This window comes from Sorex araneus, chromosome 2 (assembly GCF_027595985.1).
Source record: "Sorex araneus isolate mSorAra2 chromosome 2, mSorAra2.pri, whole genome shotgun sequence".
In the NCBI taxonomy this organism is placed as follows: domain Eukaryota; kingdom Metazoa; phylum Chordata; class Mammalia; order Eulipotyphla; family Soricidae; genus Sorex; species Sorex araneus.
Window position 1 is genome coordinate 210175395 of NC_073303.1, and position 25264 is coordinate 210200658.

Sequence of the window (25264 nt, forward strand, 5' to 3'; positions counted from 1 at the left end):
GGTTTTGGATTTCTGTATAAACTCCTGGGAAAATTCTGCCAGAAATTACATATTTCCTCCGTTAGCCGGCGTGGGGCAAAGGCTTAATTCACAGTCTCCATACATGGGTGCAGGCACTTGCTGGAACCCCAATTCCTAAAGCTGTCTCTGGTTCCCGCTTGTTCCACATCCACCGGCTCTGCAGGGGCATGGGCGCCCGGGCCGAAAACCCGGCCGGCCGGAGCCGAGCACGGGCCCGACTCTCAATAGCTTTTTTAAAAATTATATTCAAGACTAATACATGCATATGGCATCTAAATATTGGAAATAATAGTCCCAATGTATAGATAAATAAAACATGAGGTTCTGGGCATTACATTATTTTTCTAATATCAGACGGGTAGCCAAAAAAGCGAAGGGACTAAGACATGATGCCAATATTGTATACACCATGTTCAATGCCTGCAGTACACTACATAGCTATACAAGAAAAGTGATCAAGGATTTTAAGAAAAAAGAAAAGTGAGAAGCAGTAAAATCTAGATGGAAGACATTTGATATTCTTTTCCCCTAGTGCTAAATGTCTTCCTCATATCCAGGGATTTGGTACTTAATTTACTCCTAATTTACTTGTGTTTATAACTGTGTATGTTTGCTAGGTATTTTGGCACATTGACTCATCCTATGTAAAAAAAAAAAAAAAAATTGAAAATTCCTTTGCAAAGCTGCATTTGCTATCCATGCCTTGGTTCTAGCAAAATGCCAGGAATTGAAGAAACTTTCTCTCCTCATCACTCCGATACTAAGGCAGAGCAGATTTGGTTACCTAACGGTGGGCTTCTGGATTTTATTTCTAGTTGCGTTTTTCTAGGCAGTGATGCAGCCTTCAGCATCAGCCTGCATGTCTGCTTTGTATGCTGTTCCCTTCTGGTGCCCTGGGCCTCTCTGCTTAGATGGAGGCATCATTTGATTTGCACTTCTAACTAACCTGAATGCAATCATGTCTAGTTAGGACAATCAAAGAAAATGGCTTCATCTAGGACTGAAGAAAAAAAATGCCCCCCATGTTTGCTGAATGATGTAGCTCTAGATGCTTGTAAAGGGGGTGGAGGTAAAATGAGTGGGGGAGGGGGCAGGGGTGGGGGTGGCAGGCATTTCATTACCAAAAAAAAAAAAAAATCTTAGGTGGTAGGAGAATAAAACAGAATTTTCCTCCTTTTTCTTTAGAGAGAGGTTCTTTAGCGAGAAAGTAAAGAACCAATATCCCAGTAAATAAAGAAACAGAAACCTAATACTCTCAACACGGACGCGAGCAGAATATGACTTCTGTATTAGGGGAAATGATGAATGTTTTCACATTATGGGAACCGCTTTAGCACAACCTTAAAATAGTGCTTTAGAGATGTGTGAGGACATGGAGAAATTTGTCTCGACACTGCAAGCCTTTTCTCTTCCACAAGGGTTTTCCAGTACGGGTGCATTTTGGACTTGAGCTAGGGACTGCGAGAGAGCGTTTCTCTCCTTGAGTGCTACTGCCACCTACATGGCAAGAAATCTGCGGACCGACCCACCGTGGCTCAGCCCTGTGCATCCCAGGACGCGGTGGGAGGTGGGTGTGGGAAGGCAGCAGGCTTCTGTCTATGGACACATGCTTTAGCAGCTCCAAACTGGCTTCTTCCCCGGGCTACACCGATGACAAAGAGGAACTGCAGGACTCGTTATTTTCCACAGACAAAAAGGGGGTCTCCAATTCTTGCGGAATTCAGACCACAGGGTTTTGCTTAGACGGACAGCAAAGTCCGTCTAAGCAAATTCTATTCTAGTCATACGAAATATTCTAATAAGTCGAAATAAAGACTGATCCCAGGAAATATTCTTCAGCCTGAAAGCAATCTCAGGTGCAGAGTTGCTCCATCGACACCAGGGAGAAGCAAAAGACTCATCATATTTCTTGCTAAAGATTTTTTTTTTTTTGAAGGGAGGTTGGGGCAAGGGGGTAGGAGGCAGATACTGAGATGCAGGAGAAAAAAAAATAAAACATGGTGCACAGTGGACTGTAGCTACGCAGTTTACGCTGATGCAAATGTAGGCAATGCTGATGCAAGAACTACTGATACAGAAGAAAGTGTTTCAAATGAGAACTATATTGCCATGGCAGAAGTTACAAGAAGTCTCTAAAAGTCTAAAGGAAAAATCAAGGACACACCATAATGTCTTTTTAGTGAGTATCATCTCGGCCACAATGCTCAGTTACAGAGCTTCTCCCAAGAAAATATACATGCAAGATCGAAAAGCTGATTGACGAATTCACAGATAATTTCATTGAAAATAATTGCTAAGTGAATAAATAAATTTTATAAGCATGCACCAACCTATTATTACTATTTCATCTAGTTATGAATATTGACATTTTGCTGGCATTTGGCAATTGCAGATTTTGGGACAGTGTTGTACTGAGTGTAAGGTAATTTTCTTTGGTGTTAAAAAAATCTGTATCTTGAATAAGGAAAAACTCACTGGTGCCTTTTCAATTAATGACATGTTCTAGATAGAAAGGATCCCTAAAACTAATACCAGAAAAGTGTATTCTGTGGAAAGAACAAATGAAAGAAAGAACAAAAGAGAGAAGGAAAGAAAAGAAGAAAGAATGTGTTTGGAGAAATACCAATAGGAAGAATCATATATACTCAACATTCTCCCCTACTTCATATATCACTAAAAGAAAGTCATTTCAAACATTTGAAATAGGCTTTAGTGTTTGTTGAACACTAAAGTAATTATTTCTTATGCAAATATCACAATATGTTTACTACACTATGGTTTCCTGAGATAAAGATGAAGTTGTTAACATTTTAATGAGCAAGACCCAAGACTAGACGACAACAAACCCCCCTGAGTAATCAAAATAAATTATTTTACTATAGTGTTTATCAAAATCAAAAGAATACAAAGAATCTGTAATATCAAAATTGTATGGATCGATGATATCTGAGAAGGTCCGGATGAGGTGACAGGCAGGAGTGAGGAGATGGAATTGTGGGAAACAGACCTCACCATGTCATGCTGGTGAAATCAAATAACACAGGAAGTCACAGGTGCTTTTACTGGGAGACCTGCTCATTTCCTGTTGACATTTTCCTTCCACATGCCCTCTCTTAGAGTGCTTGCTGATAGATAACAGTACAAAGATGTCTGCGACCAATATACCGGGAGTCACATACATAAATTCACCAGAAGATATCCCCTTGAGTAACTTTTCAATTTTCACTTGTTTTGGTCACAATTAATTCAGAAAGCATTTCATAATGCTAATTACATACACCTTAGAAAAGCAATATATTTATTACAAAACTAGACACAACTTTTAGCAGATTACAGGTGAAACGACATTTTATGAGGAATCAGAGTATGTAGCCCTGCCTTAAAGTAACCAAGTAATTAAAATTCATGCAATATAAACATTTCAAAATTAGATCAATGAATCCATTTTGTGAAAATAAGATTTTAAAATCAATTGAAATTAATGTATTCCGAGCCTTCATCTTAAACACGTAGAATAAAAAACTTGATTTAAAAAATCAATTATTATAATGTAACTTCTAAAGATTGAAGAGAAACTCTATATTTTCTAAATTGTTCATCCGGATAATTATTTTAAAAATTTAAATATCAAACACTGTAAGAAAATACACAAAGAAGTAAACAAAAATCATCCTAAGTGTTGATAATGAAAAAAATAATTTCTGTTCATATTTTTCTAGTAGTGTCACATTGTAAGCAGCCACAATTTCATTTCTAAATTAGCAACAAAATGTTTCAGGTCCAAGACCTCCTGTGTGCTCGTAATACACATTTTTTGTTTTTATTTGAGGTGTCTGTAGTGTACAGTTTCCTTCCATACGTTGTGTAGAGCACCTTTAGGTGCGCGTTGTGCAGGAACATTCTAACACGTTTTGGGGGTGCAGACTCAGAAGAACAGCAAGAAGGAGCTGCTGCCCAGATCTGACACATGGAAGTGACACTTCTGCCCTGTCAACCCTAAATCCATCCCTGGGGAATAGAGTTCCTGTGGAACTTAGCAATGAGTGAAAGAATCTCAGCTGGCACATCCTCGGAGTGGGGATATATTGCCACAAATATCACCAAGATAGAAATGTCACCAACAATGAAACACAAAACTTCTTACATAAATTATTCATTGCAGTGACAAGGAAGACTCTGATACACACATGGTTGTTTCTTCATGCAATCGCTCCACTTGCTTTCTGGATGTACAAAGGACAAACACCTAATCAGGGAGCAGTGAACCCGAGTTTATAGCAATGGTACCAAGGTCACCACATGGTTGATTCAGTTAATTGTGTGGCAACTCACTATCTCAAGTTCTCCTCACTCCAGGAACTATTGAAATGGTCATATAAGTCAATATGAATTAAAGAAATCATTTTAAAACATGAGTGGGCTTTGCCATAAATATACTTGCATGTGTATATCAGGGAGCATTATTTACACGAATGTGATGAATGCTCTCATTCTTAGGAATTAAAAGGCTTTAATAGATAATGGTGCTGACTCCAGGATTCTTACCTACTAAAAAGATTCTAATTAGTCATTTAATAAATATTTTAAAATATAGCAGCTGTAAAGTATAATACTAATAATGTCTTTTAAACCTCAGTTAGTAATATCAAGGTAGTGCCAATTATATTTAATTTCCCTACACTAGTCACATCATAAAATATTTATCAAGGATTCAGTATTGGTTTTCTCAGATTTGAAAAAAAATGCCAGTTAGGGGAATTACTTAAACTTTACTGGTTACTGATATTTTTTATTCTTCTTTGAAAATGGAAAATAATAGGACATAAATCTAAAGACAAAGAAAATCATTATTGACAAACACCAGAATTTGAGCAACAGATGTATTTTTTTAATTAAAACTCCTTATGAAAGAACATACACTTAATTAACATTGCCATCATTAAAAATTTGGGGGAGTCCCTCAGAGTCATTACAATAAGTGCTTAGCTTCCCTCCTTTCTTTATTTTGAAATATTTTCCAAGTAAATTTTGACCACTTCAAGGATTGGGAAGTATGTATATTGATTTTTTTTAAAAATAACAATTTCCCATAGTTATTTAAAATGACAATATGTTAATATATCAAGGTACAACACAAAAGTAATTTCAAGCAATAACATCATATTTTAGGAGAAGAAAACAAATATGTATTCCTGTCTTCTGTGTAGAAGTCACAATATTTGATATCTATGTTCTGGTTTAAATTTTTAAATCAAACCACTAACTCTAACATTCTAAGCACTGATAAACTACTTATTATGTAGTTATTTTGTCTAATCTTCCCTCCTATTAGTTGTTTGATTTCTAACACTGGTTTTCTACAAAATATTTAAATTAAAGTTATGCAACTTCCCATTAGATAGAAAGATCATATTATTAACACTTTGTTTTCACTTTTATGAATTAGATAACATTGGTATTCATATGCATACAAATAATCTTTTTGATCATTTTTATATAAATACAGGAGCTATAAATATCAATCATGGCAATAAATTGCATCACTGAAGTCATTAATAGATGATCATTTCATGTCTGTTTCTATTTATGTTACTCTGCATATTTTAGTTTAAGAATTACTGCTAGTCAAGCAATTTTGTGGGAAAATAGTTATAAGACTAGATAAGGATGAAATGTTATGTACTATAAGTTGTTTTTATATTTCAAGTTCATATCTTTGGCCAACAAGGTGAACATTAGCTTCTGTGTCATTAAAGCCTAAATTAACTTGGCCACATAAGATTGGTCTCTGTTATATTGGATGTCATTTATTTGAACTGTATGGAATGGCGTATTGGTTGACAACATTTCATGCTTATGTTTAGAGCTGAACTTATTGTAGGGTGACAGCTAAGAGTTAAATCTCTACCCAAAGAATGCTCTAATGTTCACAGACCAAACAAATTTGATAAATCTCCAGGTAAAATACATTGAACCAATATTAAAAGCATTGTTTGTGTGTTACATTCTTTAAAAGCAATGCAGTTTTTATGTTACACATTATATAATTTGGCAACTATAAAGGAGGGAGAAGGGAATTAAAAGAGTGTTAAATTTGTGTCTTAGGCCTGGATTCCTTTTTGGAAGTATTGAAAGAACTAGAAGTATAGAAAGATTTAGACAATGATTTTCTAAAATTCGATTCACTTGCATGTTTACATAAGTTCTTATATTTTAATTATACTATCATTAGTACTAGCAAATTTATTACAAACACAAGACATGGTCAATAACAACAGAGCCTATAAACAGTAATAAACATCTGGCATATTGGTGGTCTTTTAATTTGTCCAAATCCAATTTCTATAGATGATATTCCATTTAGCACACCTTACAGAAGCACACCTTTGCTATCCATGAGTGATGCCTTGACTCACCTAAAAACAAAACAGAATATCCTGGGTTAAGTGGTGAAATACAGAAAGGAAGCAGGAAGGAAATGAAAAAGACAGGAAGAGAGTCAAGGAGTAGACTGGTTATAATTTCTATATTTCCCCCTTATCCATGAAATATAGCTAAATATTTCATCTAGTAAGTGAAACCCCCTATAGTTCATTGCACATTATTAACAAGACTGCTTTTAAACTTCCAATACAGACAAAAATTTTCTACACACAAATTTGGTTTGAGATTAGTAAATGACCACAAATTCCAAGCAGCTACACTCTTCTAGTGAAATCAGAAATTAGTTTTAAAATGTAATATACATTCACTGAAATATGGTTTGAGTTATAGAATTAAAATCATTAATGTTCCGGCTGCAGGCATGCTTTTCAGTGTAGGCTAAAATATCACTTAATTAAACTATCAAACTAGTTGTAGCTGAGCTTAATTAACTGCTTGTTATGCTTTTTTAACAAATGATGTGACCAGATATAGTAAGTCACTACTCCAACTGGCAAAACTCAAGAAGCTGATTACTTGGTTTAGTTGTCATAGCAAATATTACATATACAAATTAGTGTAGAATTGTATAGGCTTGAAAAGTAGATGCCAAAAAAAGTCTCTCTTTGTTAAAGGAAACTTCAAAAACATTGATATTGTTAAATAGAGCTAGCAGGAAAAAAATAAACATTTTACCACTGAAATTATTCTTTTAGGAATTTTTTGCATTAACCATCAGGAGCACTCTCCATGGCTATGACTGATGAGCTACTCACGGATTCCACATTTTTTCTGCTTCATGCATCATCATCAGCCATCTCCAACACTCCAGCCCTGAATCTGTCCTACTTTTTGCTACCTGATATTTGCTGGTGATTCATGAGCCAGCATAGTAAAAGAAAAGGGGGAAAAAAATCTACTTCGCCTTTCCACAATGCAGTATCCTCTGGAAACTGTGAGAAATCTAGAGTTGTTCATCAGATTTACACAAACGCAATATTCACAATGATGTATATAGATCTATACACATAGCATGCTATATAAAAACCACTCAAATGTTCTATTCATGGCAGAATGCATAGGATTATAAACTACTTCGAATGGCATGAAAATGCTTATCTGCATGTCCTTTAAAAAAATTATTTCCAAACTTGCTATTGTCACTATTTTCAGCTGAAGCCATATTTAACGGTGTTGCTATTCCTGGTGTATTAGAAAGTAAATTTCTTAATTTTCTGGGTCAATATGGTAATTAACATATTCTAATCTCTCATTTATAGATACAATTCATGAAAATCACATTAAATTTTTTAATATGACTATAAAGATGAGGGGAAGAGCTATATTTTATTATATCCTATAGCTTTCATTTTCATTAACAATGATGAACAAAAAGTCAAGTAGCAAAAGATGAATATGAACTATTTTTGTGATACCATCATTCATATTCAGAAGAGACCTTTGGACCAAGTGAAAGTACAGTGAGTAGGGTGTTTGCCTTGCATGCAATAGACCCAGGTTTAATTTCTGGTACCCCCAATGGAGCCCTGAGCCCTCCAGAGTGTAGAGACAGGAGTAAGCCCTGGGCATTAACGAATATGATCCAAACTCCAGAGAGAGAAAAGGAGAGAGAGGCGGGGGGAGGGAGATAGGGAGAGAGACTAGACCAAGGGGAGAAAAACATAATGACCCCTAAAATATTTTTTTTAATTCTGCCATTCACTGTGGTGTCTCCATGCTTCTAATGACACACCAGCCGTTGTCTCAGTTTTCTGGAATGTTCAAATGCCTATGAAGCAGCAGTAGACTAAGATCTAAGCCAGGAGCTTCAATCTGGGTGAATATCTGTGCTTCAAAACTCCTTGCTAATGAATTATACCAAAGAAAAGCTCAGCTGAGAAACGTTCACTGATAAGACAAGACCTCCAGGTCCACCATCAGGGTCAAAGGAGTAAGAATGCTTGGGTCTGAAGTTGCTTTGCCAGCCTTAATGGATTAAAGACACCTAGGTAGGCAGAGCAAAACAACGGAGAGTTCACAATGGCTTGATGAATAAAGTAGTGAACACTAAAGGCCAGAACAATTGCCCCACCAGGCATCTCTCTGTATGGTGACTTAGAAATACACCTCAGCCCAAGTGAAATGAATTGTTCTCTTCAACTCAGCGCTTCAGTACGGGAGATGCAGGATGTCAATGTAAAATAATAATCTCCATGCTGAATTCAAACCCTCTCCATTCGAAGATGATCAGTTAACCACCTTACTTTTTCATATAAATCTAAAAAGTTGATCTTTAAAAAACTACTGTGATGCCCTTTCTACTTTACCTTTTAAAGAAAATATTTTAGCTATTCTATGTTTTTGAGTTCTCTGCATATGCAAATGATTGTTATTAACAATAGAAAACCTGAGATATGAAGAAAATGATGTTTAGGAGACATTCAAAGAAAATGACTTTATATGCAGAGAACATTTTACGAGGCAATATTCTTGAACAGTGCTTGAACGGAAAAGTGATATTTTGTCTCATTTTCTTTCTTTATGCTATTCAAACAAACAGGACTATTTATTCAAAATGATAATAAACATATTACTCATTTGAAAAGCATAGATAAAACTATGTAAGGTCAATATCCATTATAGCTAAAAGACTGAGTAAAATCAACTTTACAAAGGAGGGTGTCTGTATACATATAAAAATATTACAAGGAATTTAAAATTAGTGACAATATTCTAGATGAAGACGTAAGAATGATGTATTCTGATTTAAACACTCTTTTCCAGGAAAAGAGTAAGAGCTGGTATAGAATATTGCAAGTGTAACCTTAATTATTAAAACATCGCTATAAGTTGAGACATCTTCCAAAGCTTATCTTTTATGAAACCTCAAATTTATTATTTTATTAACTTTTAACAAAGGCTAATAACATTACTCATAGATGACAAATAGGGATTACTAAGGTAACTATAAGTTGCCAAAATAATATTTAGGGTTTTGGAGTTCCTACATTGGAATGGTTCAATGCTTCAAAGTTAATTTGGCCACATTGAAAAGTGGACAATTCACATAGTTCAAGAAAGGCCCTTAGTACCATCCATGGCACATATCTTTCTTTGTGTTCAGTTTTAAGAATTTTGCCTCTCAAATGCTTATACTTCAAGGAAACATGTTCTTTCATCAAAATATTTCTAACTAAACAAGCCCCCCTGTCAGAAGTGTCTTAATTTCTTATCACAGAATTTTATCCACACAAGGAGCGGATAAATAATTCATGTCACTGCCTCTTTGTTGTGTGTCCCTGAACTGCACAGGGCTGGAAGGCTGACAGCTGTGTCAGAACAAGCACCAAAGATCTGATATGACAAGTGAGTAACAAGTTTCTTTCAGTTCCTCGTGAAAGAAGACAATGGCCCAAACTGCAAAAAAGAAATCCTGAAACAAAATAAAACTGCTTCTTTCTTTTTACCTAAGTGTTTGCTATGAGCTTATTTCCAACCCACAAGCCCTGGTCATTTTATAGGCCTGCCCAGCCCCCTTTATTCCTCACACTCGCTTGGCCATTTACGCCTGGCCACGGATCAATATGAGCAATTCTTGGAGAAATACGATGTCTCCATGACAACCAAGCCACAAATTCTCAGTGGAAGGCGGCGAGACCCGGAGCGAACTCTCCAGAGGTTTCTAGGCCTATAAGGCTCGATGTCTTAAAATGCAGGAATGGACAGAGGAAAAAGCCAGAGTAATTCATTCTTTATTACCAGTTTAATGATGTCCAACATATAGAACAGTACTCACTTTTTAACGTAAGATTCCTAATCAGTAATTGTACTTTCGAACTAATCTTAATTTGGGGGGTACACCCATTTGTGCATAGTCCTCAGATAGTATCATATTTGAACTCACCACAATTTCACTCCCACTGAGGCAGAATGGAATTTTTTTCTGCTTCTGGAATGGCAAAAAGCTGATCTGTTCTTGCCATATATAATGAACACTTGGGTAAAAATCTGTCTCACAGATTTGTCTGCCTGACAATTAGGTAAGTGAATCTTAGAAACTGTTTATTGAATCCGTTGAAAAAAATCTTCGTCAAAAGTTGGCAATTTGGGTCAAAGATAAAGGTAGTTTAAAAATAAATTTTAAGAGAAACTTAATGATACCACTACCCTCTCCCTTTTGGAGTGGGTCAAGCCCACATTTGTCTTTTGGATATTATGACAGGCAATGGAGCTAATGCGTTGGAAGAGATTTCTGTCATTACTGAAGATGACATTTCTCTATTCCCTGGGATGCTAAAGCAAAATTGTGACTGGGAAGGAACACACAGCCCCCACTCCATCTCTCGAAGCATCTTGGTGTTGTGAAGGGGACTGAAATACAACGCCATCGCCACTGGCTCTGGTGGGGTTCGGAGATGACTTAGGGGACCTGACATAGATTGCAGACTGCACCTTTCACTGAAAATTAAATCTCAGTCGCTCTCCTCAGGGAAGGATCAGGGGACTGTTTGCAGCTGCCCCCTGTCAGCAAAGACTACAAGATTTGGAAATCTCTTAGCTAAGCTGACAGGCCACAGAAAGGATGAATCAAAAATCAGATACATAGAGCCGCACGCAAAAATGCAAGAGGATGGCCGGTACACAGTGGCCTGAATATGGGGCAGAAACACGTCCAGGGTGATGAGATAGTTAACTCACTGATGGGAAGAAGGTCATTCCTAGCATTTTATGATTGCTATTTGGGGCCAGGAACGTCCACTCAACTTGGACAAGATATTTTTCCTTTTTAATTAGGTAGCTGCAAAGACTAGCATGCTCCCCCCGTCCCCAAAACTGAGAGAATCAGGCATCTACACTGAGTTATTTCTGGCTATTTACTTTCAGCACATTTCTAGAGTGAAATTTGTTTTGGTGTTTTCACTCTTTCTAGAGTGAAAACACCAAGAAACATAACTTGGCAACATTAACTGAACAAAGTAGAACAAGTAGTTCCATTTGTTTTATTTTGGTCTAAACCATTGAAAAAAGTCAATCACTCATTACTGTTAGGCTTAGAAAAGTAAGTAGAACATTAGGATGACCATGTATTTCCTCTCCACGTCTCCACTTTCATTTCAGAACGTTATACAAAATACTTCAAAGGTTGCCATTTCTCCACTTTCCAATCCCTGCCTCTGTTAACCAGTTTAGCCTAAAGTTAATGATCATGAACTAATATCATAATGCCAGTTTTCCTTCTCAGTCATAAAGCCTTTGTACTTCCTCTAACTGAATTCTTGATGAAAGAGGAAAAGATAACAGCTCCGCGTGGTGACCCCTGGAGGTGATCATTAATTTGACAGAGCAGCTGCTAAGAGAAAACTGCGTTACAATATCATCTCCGTCCATCCCCTTCACAATATCATCTCTGTCCACCCCCTTCCAAGGACCCCAGAGTGTGTCAAATTTATCACTTAGTATTTGACTATTTTCAAATGGCTTTCACCTGGACTCCTGGACTCCTCCAAGACACATCTGTCAGGCATGTCCTCAGTATCTTGGAAGTTTGCCGAGTTTGAGTTGTTGTCATGCTTCACTGGACTGACTGGAGCTATGAGAGAGAGAGAGAGAGAGAGAGAGAGAGAGAGAGAGAGAGAGAGAGAGAGAGAGAGAGAGAGAGAGAGAGAACACAAGTGATGAAAAAGTGGTAATAAACAGCATTAAAACATTTCCTTTCGGTTCCACAGATAGTTAGAGGGACATACTATGCAAACACAAATAATAAATTGCAATAAAATGTATCCTCTAAGTATGTATTGGCAGACATGTAATTAGTTGAAAAATCTATAGATGAGACTTTATCTTAGAAGAAAAATAAGTTCAGGCATCAGCTTAAAAGCTACAAAGTAACAAAGTGATCGCTTCGAAGTAGAAATCGTATTTTTAATGCATAAATCTAAAACAATATAGTCAATTAATGGCAGCAGGACACAGACTTCTGTCTAGTCATCAGGCTAGTCAATTAGGAAGACAAGTTGGAAGTTGGTGCAGTGGTTTCTCTCTTGTCTCACAAATCACAGCTGATAAATTATTTGTGTGCATTTTGATCCTCTTTCATTCAGTTAAATCTAAAATATCAAATACCGAAACCATCTCCTTGATTGAGGCCATAAAAGCAAGTGTAAAAACACCAACAAATACACCCCCCCCAACACCCACAGGCAATGACAGCTGGGGTTTAGGATGGTAAATCTGAAGACAACTTGTCATAGACAACTTGTCTGTTTTCTGAGTAGGAACTGTCAACAGACACAGAAGCTAGCCTGGGAACCTGATATTTCCCATAAGCACCTTATACCATTTGTTCTAGTTCTGTTAGAAAAACATAAACTAAGTTTGCATTCTCTCACAAGCTAAAATACTTGGTCGCAATTGTCTGCCCATGTAACAAATTCAGATTACATTACTTCGCAGAAACATTCATCAGGAAACGTGGCCATTGTCTTCATCAGAAGCCCAATGAATAACAAGACAAAGCAAATTCTCAAGGACAAAAACCATGTCATACAATATGAAATGTATATATAATATTTATGACCCAGTAGTTTTCTCTCTGAGAGATGGGCTGCCTCCAACACACCCACGTTCTCCTCAGCTCTAGACCTCACAAAAAAAAGATACAACTTATTATTCACAAAAGCAGCAAAGGAAATCCACATTTGTGGAATAATATGCTTGTTGGCATGGGACAGTTGACCTGGCTGCAGTTACAAAACCTCCATTAGAAAGTGAAGGGACAAATACAAAGGCCAGAGTCTCTGCTACTTTCCAAATGGAATGAGTGACACAGGAACCTGCCTGAGCATTCACAGATCTCCACCCTTCCACATTACATCTTATTTGCACAAAGTGTGCATAGTGTATGGGGCTTATAGCCAGAGGCCTATATATACACACTTTTTTTTGGCCATTTGGAGTCACACCCAGTGATGTTCAGGGGTTACTCCTGGCTCTGCATTCAGAAATTACTCCTGGTGATGCTTGGGAGACCATATACATACCATACATACATAGCCACAAAGTGAGACCAGGTCAGCTGTGTACAAGGCAAATGCCCTACCTGCTGTACTATCACTCCAACCTTGTATATACATACCTTGAAAGATGCATATGTATATGTACATATACATATGTATATACAACCTTGTATATACATACCATTGCCTATGTCTGTTCTAAATATTCCCTTAGTAGTCCCCAGTAACCTTTTAAGGACACACACTCTACTTCTCTATCCTGTGGAAATGTGAACATGGAGTTTGATTTCGCTGCTTTTCTAAAACCTTCTCTTGGGGACCAGGTATAAGGAGATGAAAATATAGCATGCTTTGATTGGAAATAGACACCACTTTTCATTTTGTGTTTGAATTTTCTGGGGAAGAAAAAAGGTAGTAGGTACTATGTATGCATCCTTTATCGGTGTTTCCTGGGTGTCAAACAGTGCTTTGGTCATAAAAAGTTAGGTTTAAATCATTTTGTGGAAAAAGCAAAGAAAATGGATGAAGCAGATGTTTCACAGATGAGCTTCTACAGTAAATTTCTTACCAATGAACTTAACGTCTGTGTGTGAACTTCTGATCCAGGTTGAAATGGACTTTCAATTACCTTTGGCTGGATCAGTTCAGTGTTTTGTTTAGGTTCACTTTGGATAAAGAATGAATATTTATGAATGGTGTTATGGGTTGGAGCAATAGCACAGGGGGGAGGGTATTTGCCTTGCATGCATCTGAACCAGGTTGGATTCCTTCATCCCTCTCGGAGAGCCCGGCAAGCTATTGAGAGTATCTATCCTGCACGGCAGAGCCTGGCAAGCTACCTGTGGCATATTCAGTATGCCAAAAACAGTCACAACAAGTCTCACAATGGAGACTTACTGGTGCCCGATCGAGCAAGATGATGAACAACGGGACGACAGTGCTACAGTGCTATAGTTATGGGTCGGAAGGGGAAATATCTATGACCTATATAATTATTAATGGAGCTTGCTTTAATTTAATTTTTCTCACTTTAGGTCATACTTATAGAGGTTTTTAATCCATAGTTTATTAATCCAGTTTAATCCATAAACATTTTGTGTATGTTTTAAGTATATCAAAATTGAATACTATTTTATATTGGCCAAAATTTTCTATTTTTTTCTATTTTGCGTTTATATGGTCTGCAAATTCATTTTTGGGATACATTTATATAACTATTTACAATTAGAAATTAATCATATAGTGATGTTAAATTCATTAGTAATATCTCATAAGGCAGTAATCTATATTTATTTGCTAAAATACACTGTACTTGTCATCCCAGCCACTGTTTTCTCATACATTATTTCATGTATTATTAACTTTTATACATTCATTTATTTATTCATTGCTTGAACAAAATCACTATTTATTCATTGCTCCAGCAAAATTCTGTTCTGGACATTAAGATATCAACATAAAATACCTTCCACATACTCATGTTGGTGATGTGTTCTGAGGTTCAACTGTCATCTCAAATCTCTCAAGAAAGTGAGGTTAGATGTAGATTTAGCTTCAAGATCTGCACAAAAGCAGTTGTTTTTGTCTCTCTCTCTCTCTCTTTTTTTTTTTTTGCTTTTTGGGTCACACCCGGTGATGCTCAGGGGTTACTCCTGGCTCTACGCTCAGGAATTACCCCTGGCGGTGCTCAGAGGACCATATGGGATTCTGGGAATTGAACCCAGGTTGGCTGTGTACAAGGCAAACGCCCTACCTGCTGTGCTATTGCTCCGGTCCCTGTTTTTGTCTCTCTTAATGGTTTTGGTGGGTTTGCTTTGTATAAGGATAGGAGAATAAAGAGTGTTTTCAGATACTTGCTTGATTATACTTTCACTTCCAAGTGTATGATGATGCAAATTGTTCATGTTTACTGGGTAGCTTATAGAATATGCCACTAAATTTGTTATGAAGTAATACCTATATTATGTGGACTGGAACGCCAGACAGTGGAGAGGTTAATTACTGCCACTCCATTTTTCTTTTTTGATAAGCTAACCACTTCGAATGTTCTTTTGGTGTTTCCAGCGATGCGTCATCATTGAACTCTGACAGGATATGTCACCAAAGATTTCTCTAATGAATTAATTTTTTAAAAGATAAAACCAACAAATATTTATTTTTATTTTATGAGTAGAGCTCTAGGCTAGGAAATGTGAAGGGTAAAATAATGAAGGAAAATTTGATGCACCCTTACACAACTTCTATTTAGTTGAGATAGTATTAAAAGTAATGCGTAGGTGACTCAGAATCAATTTTCCAGGAGTGACAAGGTTTAAAAAATACATAAGCAACTCTTCTGTAATAGGGAGATCAAAATTGAAACTTGAATTACACACACACACACACACACACACACACACACACACACACATTCTCTCTTCTATCTTGGGGAGTGAACACCTGGCACCTGGTAGTTCTCCGAGATTACTCTTGGTTCTGCACTCAGGAATCACTCGTGGTGAGACTTGAAGAGACTACACAGGGTGTCAAAGATCAAACTTGGGTTATACACTTGCACGACAAATGCCCTACGAGCTGTTCTATTGCTCTGGCCCCACTGAACTATCTATTTTGGGGAGGGAATATAAACTCCAAATCTGAGTTTATTCAAGGCAAATAAAAAGATATGAGTTGGGTGTGGCCAAATAAATACACTAGCCTAGTGCCACAAATGATTCCTTTGACAGAATATTGCTTTCTACTTTTGTACGTATTTTTAATTAATCCTTCTAACAGCTCTTTGAGCTTTCCCTGAACTATGGTAGTGGCTAATACTTCCCACCTGTAGATATTCACAAGTCAGGTTTTCTTTTCCCTCATCAATAATTTGATCTTTACTGAATGGTGGGTCCATTTATCACAGTAAGTCGTTTCACTATAAATATTGACTTTTATTTATCAATACCAAAGTCCATTTGTAGTTAGTCACTAAAGTTCTTGAATATTTTCAGTAGTTTTTGAAGATGCATTTTAGAGCTTGGCAGAGAGATACTTCTGCTGTCAATAGACTGAAAATGGTTGCAAGGCTCATCTTTAACTTAAAGTTTAACTTTATTTCCTCTATAATGGATGCTGATCAACATTTAGGGTGCAAGTGGGGAAAGGACAAACTTCTCTTGACAGTTCTGCCACTAAAAGACATAAGGCAACTCCATTTCCTCATCACACAACTCAAAATATTGGCAACTGAAAGCCTCGTGTTATGAATATCTTTGTACTCTCTTTGATAACGGGACAGAGAGAAAGCCCACTTTGCAAAGATGCATTGGATTGTGAATGTAATTCTTCTAACATCCTAAATAAATGAATGGTTCAATTGTGGACAATATGAAATCAGTTAATTTGTGTGTATGTGTGTGTGTGTTGGGGTGGTGGTTGGGTCACACTTACCTGTGCTTAGGCCTTACTGCTGCCTCTGCACTACGGGATCCCTCCTGATGGAACTTGGAGGTCCCTACAGGGTGTCAAGGATTAATCGAGTTTGGGTCAACTTGCATGCAAGGGGGTAATTATGACAATGAGAAAATCTGGATAGTGGGACACAGCAAAGGAAAGTAACGGGGAATGAAGAAATCTTTCATTTCTGCTGAATTTCCTTACTCCCTAGCCTCAGTTACCAAGAAGAGGACTCCCTAGATTCCTCTATGTGTCTCGACACTCCCCATTCCCTTGGCAACTATTCCCCCACCCTCCCAGAGAGGCTTGGTGAGAAGTAGAGTAGGGACCTTTTTCTCGTTTTAACATAAAATTGGTATAATTTCTATACCTTCGGTCCTTAAGCATTATGAAATAAATTTCAGAGTAAATTCATTTTAAGGACACATTAGTTATCCTCATATTGATTATGTTTTGCTTTGTGTCACACCCAGCATTGCTCTGGAGCTGCTTGTGGCTCAGTGCATAAAGAACCACGTAGTACCAGGAACGAATCCCATGTGTCTTGTGTTAAACCAGAGCCATAGTTGACTGGAGTGATAGCACAACGGGTAGGGTGTTTGCCTTGCATGCGGTCTACCTGGGTTCAATTCCTTCACCCCTCTCAGAGAGCCCGGCAAGCTACCAAGAGTATTCCACCCGCATGGCAGAGCCTGGCAAGCTACCCATGGCATATTTAATATGCCAAAAACAGTAACAACAAGTCTCACAATGAAGACATTAATGGTGCCTGCTCAAGCAAATTGATGAACAATGAGATGACAGTGCAAGAGTTTAACTCAAAACTAAGGCACTCTGGAACATCTTATATGAAAGAACCTCATTCATTACTAAATGTAAGTATAATTCATAAATGGGCTCAAAGAATGCATATAAATTATAAACCATAGCCTTCTTTGGGAGGGCTGGAGCGATAGCACAGCGGATAGGGTGTTTGTCTTGCATGCAGCCGACCTGGGTTCATTCCTCCGCCCCTCTTGGAGAGCCTGGCAAGCTACAGAGAGTATCTCACCCACATGGTAGAGCCTGACAAGCTACCTGTGGCGTACTGCCAAAAACAGTAACAACAAGTCTCACAGTGGAGATTTTACTGGTGCCCACTTGAGCAAATCGTTGAGCAATGGGATGACAGTGACAGTGACAGCCTTCTTTGGGTATTTGCCTTGCATGTGTCTGACTCAGGTTCAATTCCTGGTATCCCATGTGGTTCACCAAGCACCACCTGGAATAATCCTTGGGCATTGCCGGATATGGGCCCAAAATAAGCAAATAAAAATAACAGTTTTCATGTGTTTAGGTTCTGTAAAAGTGCCTGACTCTTTAAAATGAGAATCAAATCCTACAGTAAATTCATAAATCCATTATTTTTTGCTGTCTACATTTAAGAAATATACTAAACTGAGAAAGGAATAGATTTCATAAGGAAAGACAAATAAATTCCCACATATTGATAAACTGAAGAACAGTGGATAAAGGGAGAATTAAAAAAATTATAGTAAATAATTTTCTAGTTTGCATTTGAAAACTAAAAAGGTCATAAAAATAAAAAACAATCTTTAATCAAAAATACTAGCAATAAAATTTAAATAAATATATAAATAAAATTTTTAAAAAAGTTTTAGCATTTGAGACTATGTAGGAATATACTTTATGTATGAATTTAAGATAATGATTCACAGCATAGGCAAATTTATCCCATACTAATGTTTACAAAACTAATAACACTGTTGTTTTCTTTTTAAATCAGTAGGAGAAGAAGCTATTCAATGGCATTACAATGAAATTCATAAGAGCAGTGGCCTTTCCATAGTCTAGGACTAAGATGACACCATCAAGTTGGGGAGAATGGTTGGTCATCAGTCTCGTATTCCCAGCTGATGGTTGTCTCAGTCTCAGGGGAAAATGTTTGTTTCAGATGGTTAGTCAAGTGTCAGAGCTCTTTCATATCCTTCGATAGGAAATGGAAAACAAGGAAATCAAATTATGTAGTCTATAGCTTCGTCTTCTAGTTCTTAGTCAACATTAAAAAGGAGGCAACAAGGAAAAGGTCTCAGTTGCCATGTTTTGCATTAAGCCTAGTTACTCTGAATGGAGTTTCTTTCTATTTGAATGACGTCAAAATGGTATATTTATGTTTAGAACTTACTTAAATTGAACTAAAGATGCCTGGTTGTTAAAAACATACTATAATGCACAAAAGATAAAACCATATTATAACATATAATACAATTATAAAAAGGATAATGTGACCTATAATAATGAAAAACTGCTCTCTAATGCAATTGGCAGTAAGCATTAATCTCCCAAATCCACACCTAAATTTGCACTTACAACAGATATAGGAAACATAAGTGGTCTGATAGGTTTTTTTTTTGTTTGCTTTGTCTTGCTTTTTGTTTTGATTGTATTTACTGGAATTCATTCATATAAAATACATCCACTCATTATAAATTGTTAATTTTACTGGGATAATTAGCCAAACAAAGGCATTTTAAAATAAACTCCCAAGCCTTGTCACTGCTTAACACTCAGTATTTGTACTAATATCACTAAAAGATATTTGTCAAAATATAGAAATAATTAGTAGAAGAAATTTTCATTTTGCTATTAGATAGACAGTGGAATATATAAATAAAAGATAAGAGAAAGATACTGGAGAGTTTTAAAGAGAAAACATGCACGTAGAAAAAGGGAAACCAAACCATTATAATCTAATAAGACTTTCAGAAAATGAGGTTAATACAAAGAGATGTTGTCATGGAGAACTAAGAAATGGGAAGCAAAAGGTACAGAGAAATATACCTAGATAAAGTGGTATTAATCAGTGTGCTTAATTTTCAAAAGATGCTTGCCTCTAGAATTTTTACCTATCATGTGGAAGAATATATAACATTTCCAGAAATATAGGCAAAATTCAGTGCTTCTGGATTGTGAAGTTAGACTGATTAGATAAGCTGTAGAAAGCAATTGTCAAGATGAATCCATAAAAGTTGATGATGTTTAATACAATTTCAGTGCAGTGAATTCTGAAAAATATTTAAATGAAACATGAACTAGAAACAAGAAACAAGAAAGAACAGGGCTGGGGCTGGAGTGATAGCACAGCGGGTAGGATGTTTGCCTTGCACACGGCTGACCCGGGTTCGAGTCACAGAATCCCATATGGTCCCCTGAGCACTCCCAGGGATAAGTCCCAAGTGCAGAGCCAGGTGTGACCCAAAATGTAAAAAAAAAAAAAAAAGAACAGGGCTTTGAGTTATCACCTGACTAAGGGTACTGAGATTATGTGCCCATGTAGGCAGATGACCTACCAAAGGCTGCCACGTGAGGAAGGGGATGATCAAACCAATAAGCCAACCATTAGGACACCAACAAGTAAGCTCACAAGGCTTCTTCGTTTATTTTTAAATTTGAACTGTGATATTTTAGCTCAGATATTTACCTGGAATCTGGCATCTTTCTCTACCGGCTACAGCCAACCAATACAGAACATAACTGAATTTAAGGGAATAGCCAAGGGTCTAGGAGAAAGTGGTGGGGGATAGGAGAGAAAGAGTTTATATAGTATCAGAATTCTCAAGAAGGAATCAAGAAGACAACGGCTATGATGTAAAAGTATACTCTGAAGAATGTGCCTATGGGCTGAAACTTGTCCAGACAATATGTACATGTATGACTGCCATTTTATCACCTCTAAGTCCTCCAGCCACTCAAAGGAATGGCTCTCTTATCTACTCACTGTGACCAGGTTAATCATCTGCTAATAGCTGTTTCTCGCCGGTAATTTTATAAACTGACGCAAGTTTTATTTTTGTTCTTTTTTTTTTTTACATAACTCTAGTTTTATTTATTTATTTATTTATTTTTTAATTTATTTTATTGAATCACCAAGTGGAAAGTTACAAAGTTCTCAGGCTTATATCTCAGTTACACAATGATCAAACACCCATCCCTTCACCAGTGCCCCTATTCCACCACCAATAAAAACAAAAACAAAACAGAAACAAAAGCAAAAACAAACAAAAAAAAACAGTATACATCCCACCCCTCACCCCCCAACCCCCCCTGTGCGTGAGTGATAATTTCACTTCCTTTTCTCTTTACCTTGATTACATTCCAGATTTCAACACACAACTCACTATTGTTGTTAGAGTTTCAAAACAGACTCACTATTTTTGTTGGAATTTATCCCCCAAGAATACAGCTTTATTAACAAGGAAATATTTGATAGTAAGTTTTCCACTGATGAGAATGAAGTGATAAAATGTCACGTGGCCGCGGTAGCGGCCGCATGGTTTACAATTTCTGTATTATAGTAATTAAGTCCGCGAAGATTTAAGTTTGAAAATGAATCATTTCCCTTCATGGAACAGCATGTAGCCAAAGTTAGTTCACAGTGTCCATACATGGGTACAAGCACTTGCTGGAACCCCAAATCCTAAAGCTGTCTCTGGTTCCCGCTCGTTCCACATCCACCGGCTCTGCAGAGGCACGGGCACCCGGCCGGAGACGATCACCGGCCCCAGTTGGGACTGCCCCGGTATCCCCAAGTTTTGTTTTTTAAAATAAGATCTGATCATCTCTCCACTGCATAGGAAAACTTGGAATTCCTTTCTCTAGTTAGCATTAGAAAATTCTGGAATCAAGGCTTTGCGAGGTCTAAGAGCCTCAGCTCATGTCAAGAGATTTGTCTCTCCTCCACTCCACTTGCCTTTGGTACTGATATCATGCACTACAAAGGGACAAGAGCACCCATTATTTCTAGTTATTTTGTTTATCTTGAGTGTACCAATAGACCAGAGTGAGAGCACACTGGGTTGGGCATTTGCCTTGCATGTGGCCACCTGGGTTTGATTCTTCCATCCCTCTCAGAGAGCCAGACAAGCTATCGAGAGTATCCCACCCGCATGGCAGAGCCTGGCAAGCTACCCGTGGCATATTCAATATGCCAAAAACAGTAACAACAAGTCTCACAATGGAGATGTTACTGGTGCCTGCTCGACCAAATCGATGAACAATAGAATGACAGTGCTACAGTGCTATTTTGTTTATTTTAGATGCCTGTATCTTTGCAAAGATCCCTCAACGGAGACATCTTCTCACCCCAATCTTCAATTTTCTAAGCCAAATTACCCTTTATTCAACACAATTCAAATTCAAAAGTTTTTTTTTCCCTGTGAAATCTTCATTAACCCCATGAGTTAGCATTATACTTCCCATTTCTTTTTTGTAGAACTTAATTTAACCGATGTTATGTTTCATAGCTTCGTATGTCCTTCTCTAAGCCTCATGTCCATCTACTCTGCCAGACACAGAAAAGCAGGATAATCTTAGACACACATTTTGGGGCTAATGTCATGAAAACAATGTTGTTTCTCTACTGTGGATCCTCTAATGCTGAATAAGAAAGCACAGCTGGAAGAATCACAGGTCTGATGCAATGTGTCAGTTCCTTCTGTCCTTAGTGAAGTTCACACAGTTGGAAAATTCATAGGCAGTGTATATGTTCCACAAACACAATAGGTCTAGTGCAAGTACTTTATCTGTGTAAAATTAGATTATGGATACATCAGGCCGACAATGCTGAAAAGACCTCTAGGCCAACACATCATTTATGCACCAACTACCTCACTTTACTTCAAAGAATTTATAAAATAAGTCATACCCTGCAAAATAGTTTGCCGCCCCTTACAAAACGGATAAGTCACACATTGAAAAATAGTATACCACCCCTTACAATAGAAGGGGACTTGTACTGATTGCTACTCTCTTTTCCTCACTCTCATAAATCACAAAGTTAAATTCACCCTGGGGATTTCATTTCTCTGAACTTAATGTCCAGGCATAAAACAAATTTTGTTCTCATAGGACATCCCATTTTTGTTTCATTAGTTCAAGGAAAGGGTCACTTAATTTTTAAAGCATTTGGTTTGATCTTTGCTATGATTCATGCCATCCAACATCCACAGACACATTCTATAACTGAAATGTATCTTATATATAAAATGTGTCTCGCTGGACCCCATAATGCTAGTAGGTCACATAAAGTACGCAAAAGCTACCTTGTAGACACATGACTCCAAGAATATGATGAGAAAAAAAGAAAAGAAACTTATTGAATAGCTAAGCAATTATTGTTTTGTCTAAGTTTTTATTCCAAGATACACATACATACCTATCTTATAATAGTCAAAATACTTTCTTGGAGGTGGCATGGGAATGCTATTAAAATTTTCCCCAAATAGGAGACTAAAATTTATCCTCACTCTACTTTATACCTTTTTATTTTATGTTTAACCATCTTGCTGATAATTTGTTCTAGAGAGGTGATAAAATTTTATTAATCTAATAAAGAAAAAAACTATTTTGTCATAATTTAGCAAGATGAATTCTTGTGATCTTCTGTGAAAGAGACTGTAATCTGTAAAGGAATATGGAATTGTAGAAACATGTCTTTTATATAATAGGACCACTTAGCCTTGTGATATAATCATTAAATAATAATTATATTATATAGCATATTGAATAATAACCATAATCATTTTTATGGCTCAACTGTTTCACACAGTTTTCCTCTTAAAATTATTTCCGTGAGATGAGACCCAGAGTAGCAGCACACGGACGGCTCCTCTGCTCCTAAAACACCATGATCCCGGAGGCCTACTAACTACTTTCGGCACCCAGCGGCTTCTTACAGAAATGCCTCTAGACTGTGAAATGAACTGCGACGTCATGCTGCCCTGGGAGGGGAAAGGTTTTTCTCTCTTGGCCTTTCCTTTCCTCGGTGGCGGTGGTGGTGGCTGTATGTCGACCACCATCTTATAGAGCTCACTAACCGAAGGTAAGAGCTTGCAGTGATGCGACTTCCGGCAGAAATTTCTCTGGACTTAGTTACTAAAATACCAGAAATCCAAAACCTCATATACTCTTCATTCTCAGCAATGGCAAGCAAATTATCAAATGATGCTTTCTCAGCAGGTTTGATTGTTGAGGAAAAATTCCAAACAATAACAGGTGTGGGGGGGTAGGATGGGAGGTATACTGGGGTTCTTTTATTTGTTATTTATTTATTTATTTATTTATTTATTTATTTATTTATTTATTATTGAATCACCATGAAAAAAGTCACGAAGCTTTCAGGTTTAAGTCTCAGTCATACATGATCAAACTCCCATTCCTTCACCAGTGCCCATGTTCTACCACCAAAAACCCCAGTATCCCACCCTCCCACCCCCTCCCACCTGAGTGGCTAATGATTCTTCACTTTATTCTCTCTATAATTTGAATACATTCAATATTTCAACAGAAAACTCACTATTTGGAATTTCCCCCCAACAATCAAACCTGCTGAAAAGGCATCATTTGATAGTTTGTTTTCCATTGCTGAGAATGAAGAATATATGAGCTTGAGCAGCCACTGTCGTGGCCGCATGGTTTTGGATTTCTGATATTTTAGAAATTAAGTCCAGAGAGATTTCTGCCAGAAGTCGCCAGAAGAAAAGGCTGAGAGAGAAAAACCTTTTCCCTCCCAGGGTTTTATCTTAGTTCACAGTCTAGATGCATTTCTGTAAGAAGTCGCTGGGTGCCAAAAGTGGTTATAGGCCTCCAGGATCATAGTCTTTTAGGAGCAAAGGAGCCATTTTGTGTGCGGCCACTCTGGATCTCATCTGGGCGGAGAGCCAATACTGGGGTTCTTGGTGGTGGAACACGTGCACTGGTGAAGGGATGGGGGTTTGACCATTGTATGACTGAGACTTAAACCTGAAAGCTTTGTAACTTTTATCATGGTTATTTAATAATGAAAAAATTATTTCCATGCGATAGTTAAGGTACTACCATTTTGTTGTTATGAAGGAGGTCTCCCCACCCACCCCACCCTCCACCCCACTGTGACAGTGGCCAAAACTGAACTTTCAGTGCACAGTCATCAGACTCAGAGTCTCTCTTTTCAGGTGACAGAGATGAGACTGGATTCTTCCTCCAAAACAAATAAGAAGAGGGAATTTGCATGAAACTCATTTTGCCGAACTACAGTTATTAGATTTGAAAGGGAGTTGTGGGGCCAAGTACGGTACACGTGGAGCCTCCACGAAGAGGGAGGAAACTTTGACTCCAGGGTCTCTTCTTCAGCACTCCACAGCACTCAGGCCCCAGTGGGGCAGTAAACAAAGAGGCTTTAGAGACACGTCATTGACAACTCTAAAACATAGATGCAGTTGGCCTTCTTCCAAGAACAAGCAGTTCCTCCCATCCCGTGGAACAGAACCTCTGAATCCAGGCCACATCCTTGAGAATACACCCCATCTCCAGCCAGTCAGCGAGCCAGCCAT

At 37.5% G+C, this 25264-nt stretch overlaps 1 protein-coding gene across 1 annotated transcript in view; it reads right to left on the bottom strand.

The window, feature by feature from the left end:
- Positions 1–6381: 6381 nt before the first annotated feature.
- Positions 6382–25264, bottom strand: part of WDR72 (WD repeat domain 72) — a 214124-nt gene continuing 195241 nt past the window's right edge. Inside the window, exons 18-19 of the mRNA XM_055128942.1 lie at positions 11930–12034; positions 6382–6437 (exon numbers count right to left, since the gene is read on the bottom strand). Coding sequence (XP_054984917.1) covers positions 6382–6437; positions 11930–12034 — 161 coding nt within the window. The remainder of the gene's footprint in view (positions 6438–11929; positions 12035–25264) is intronic.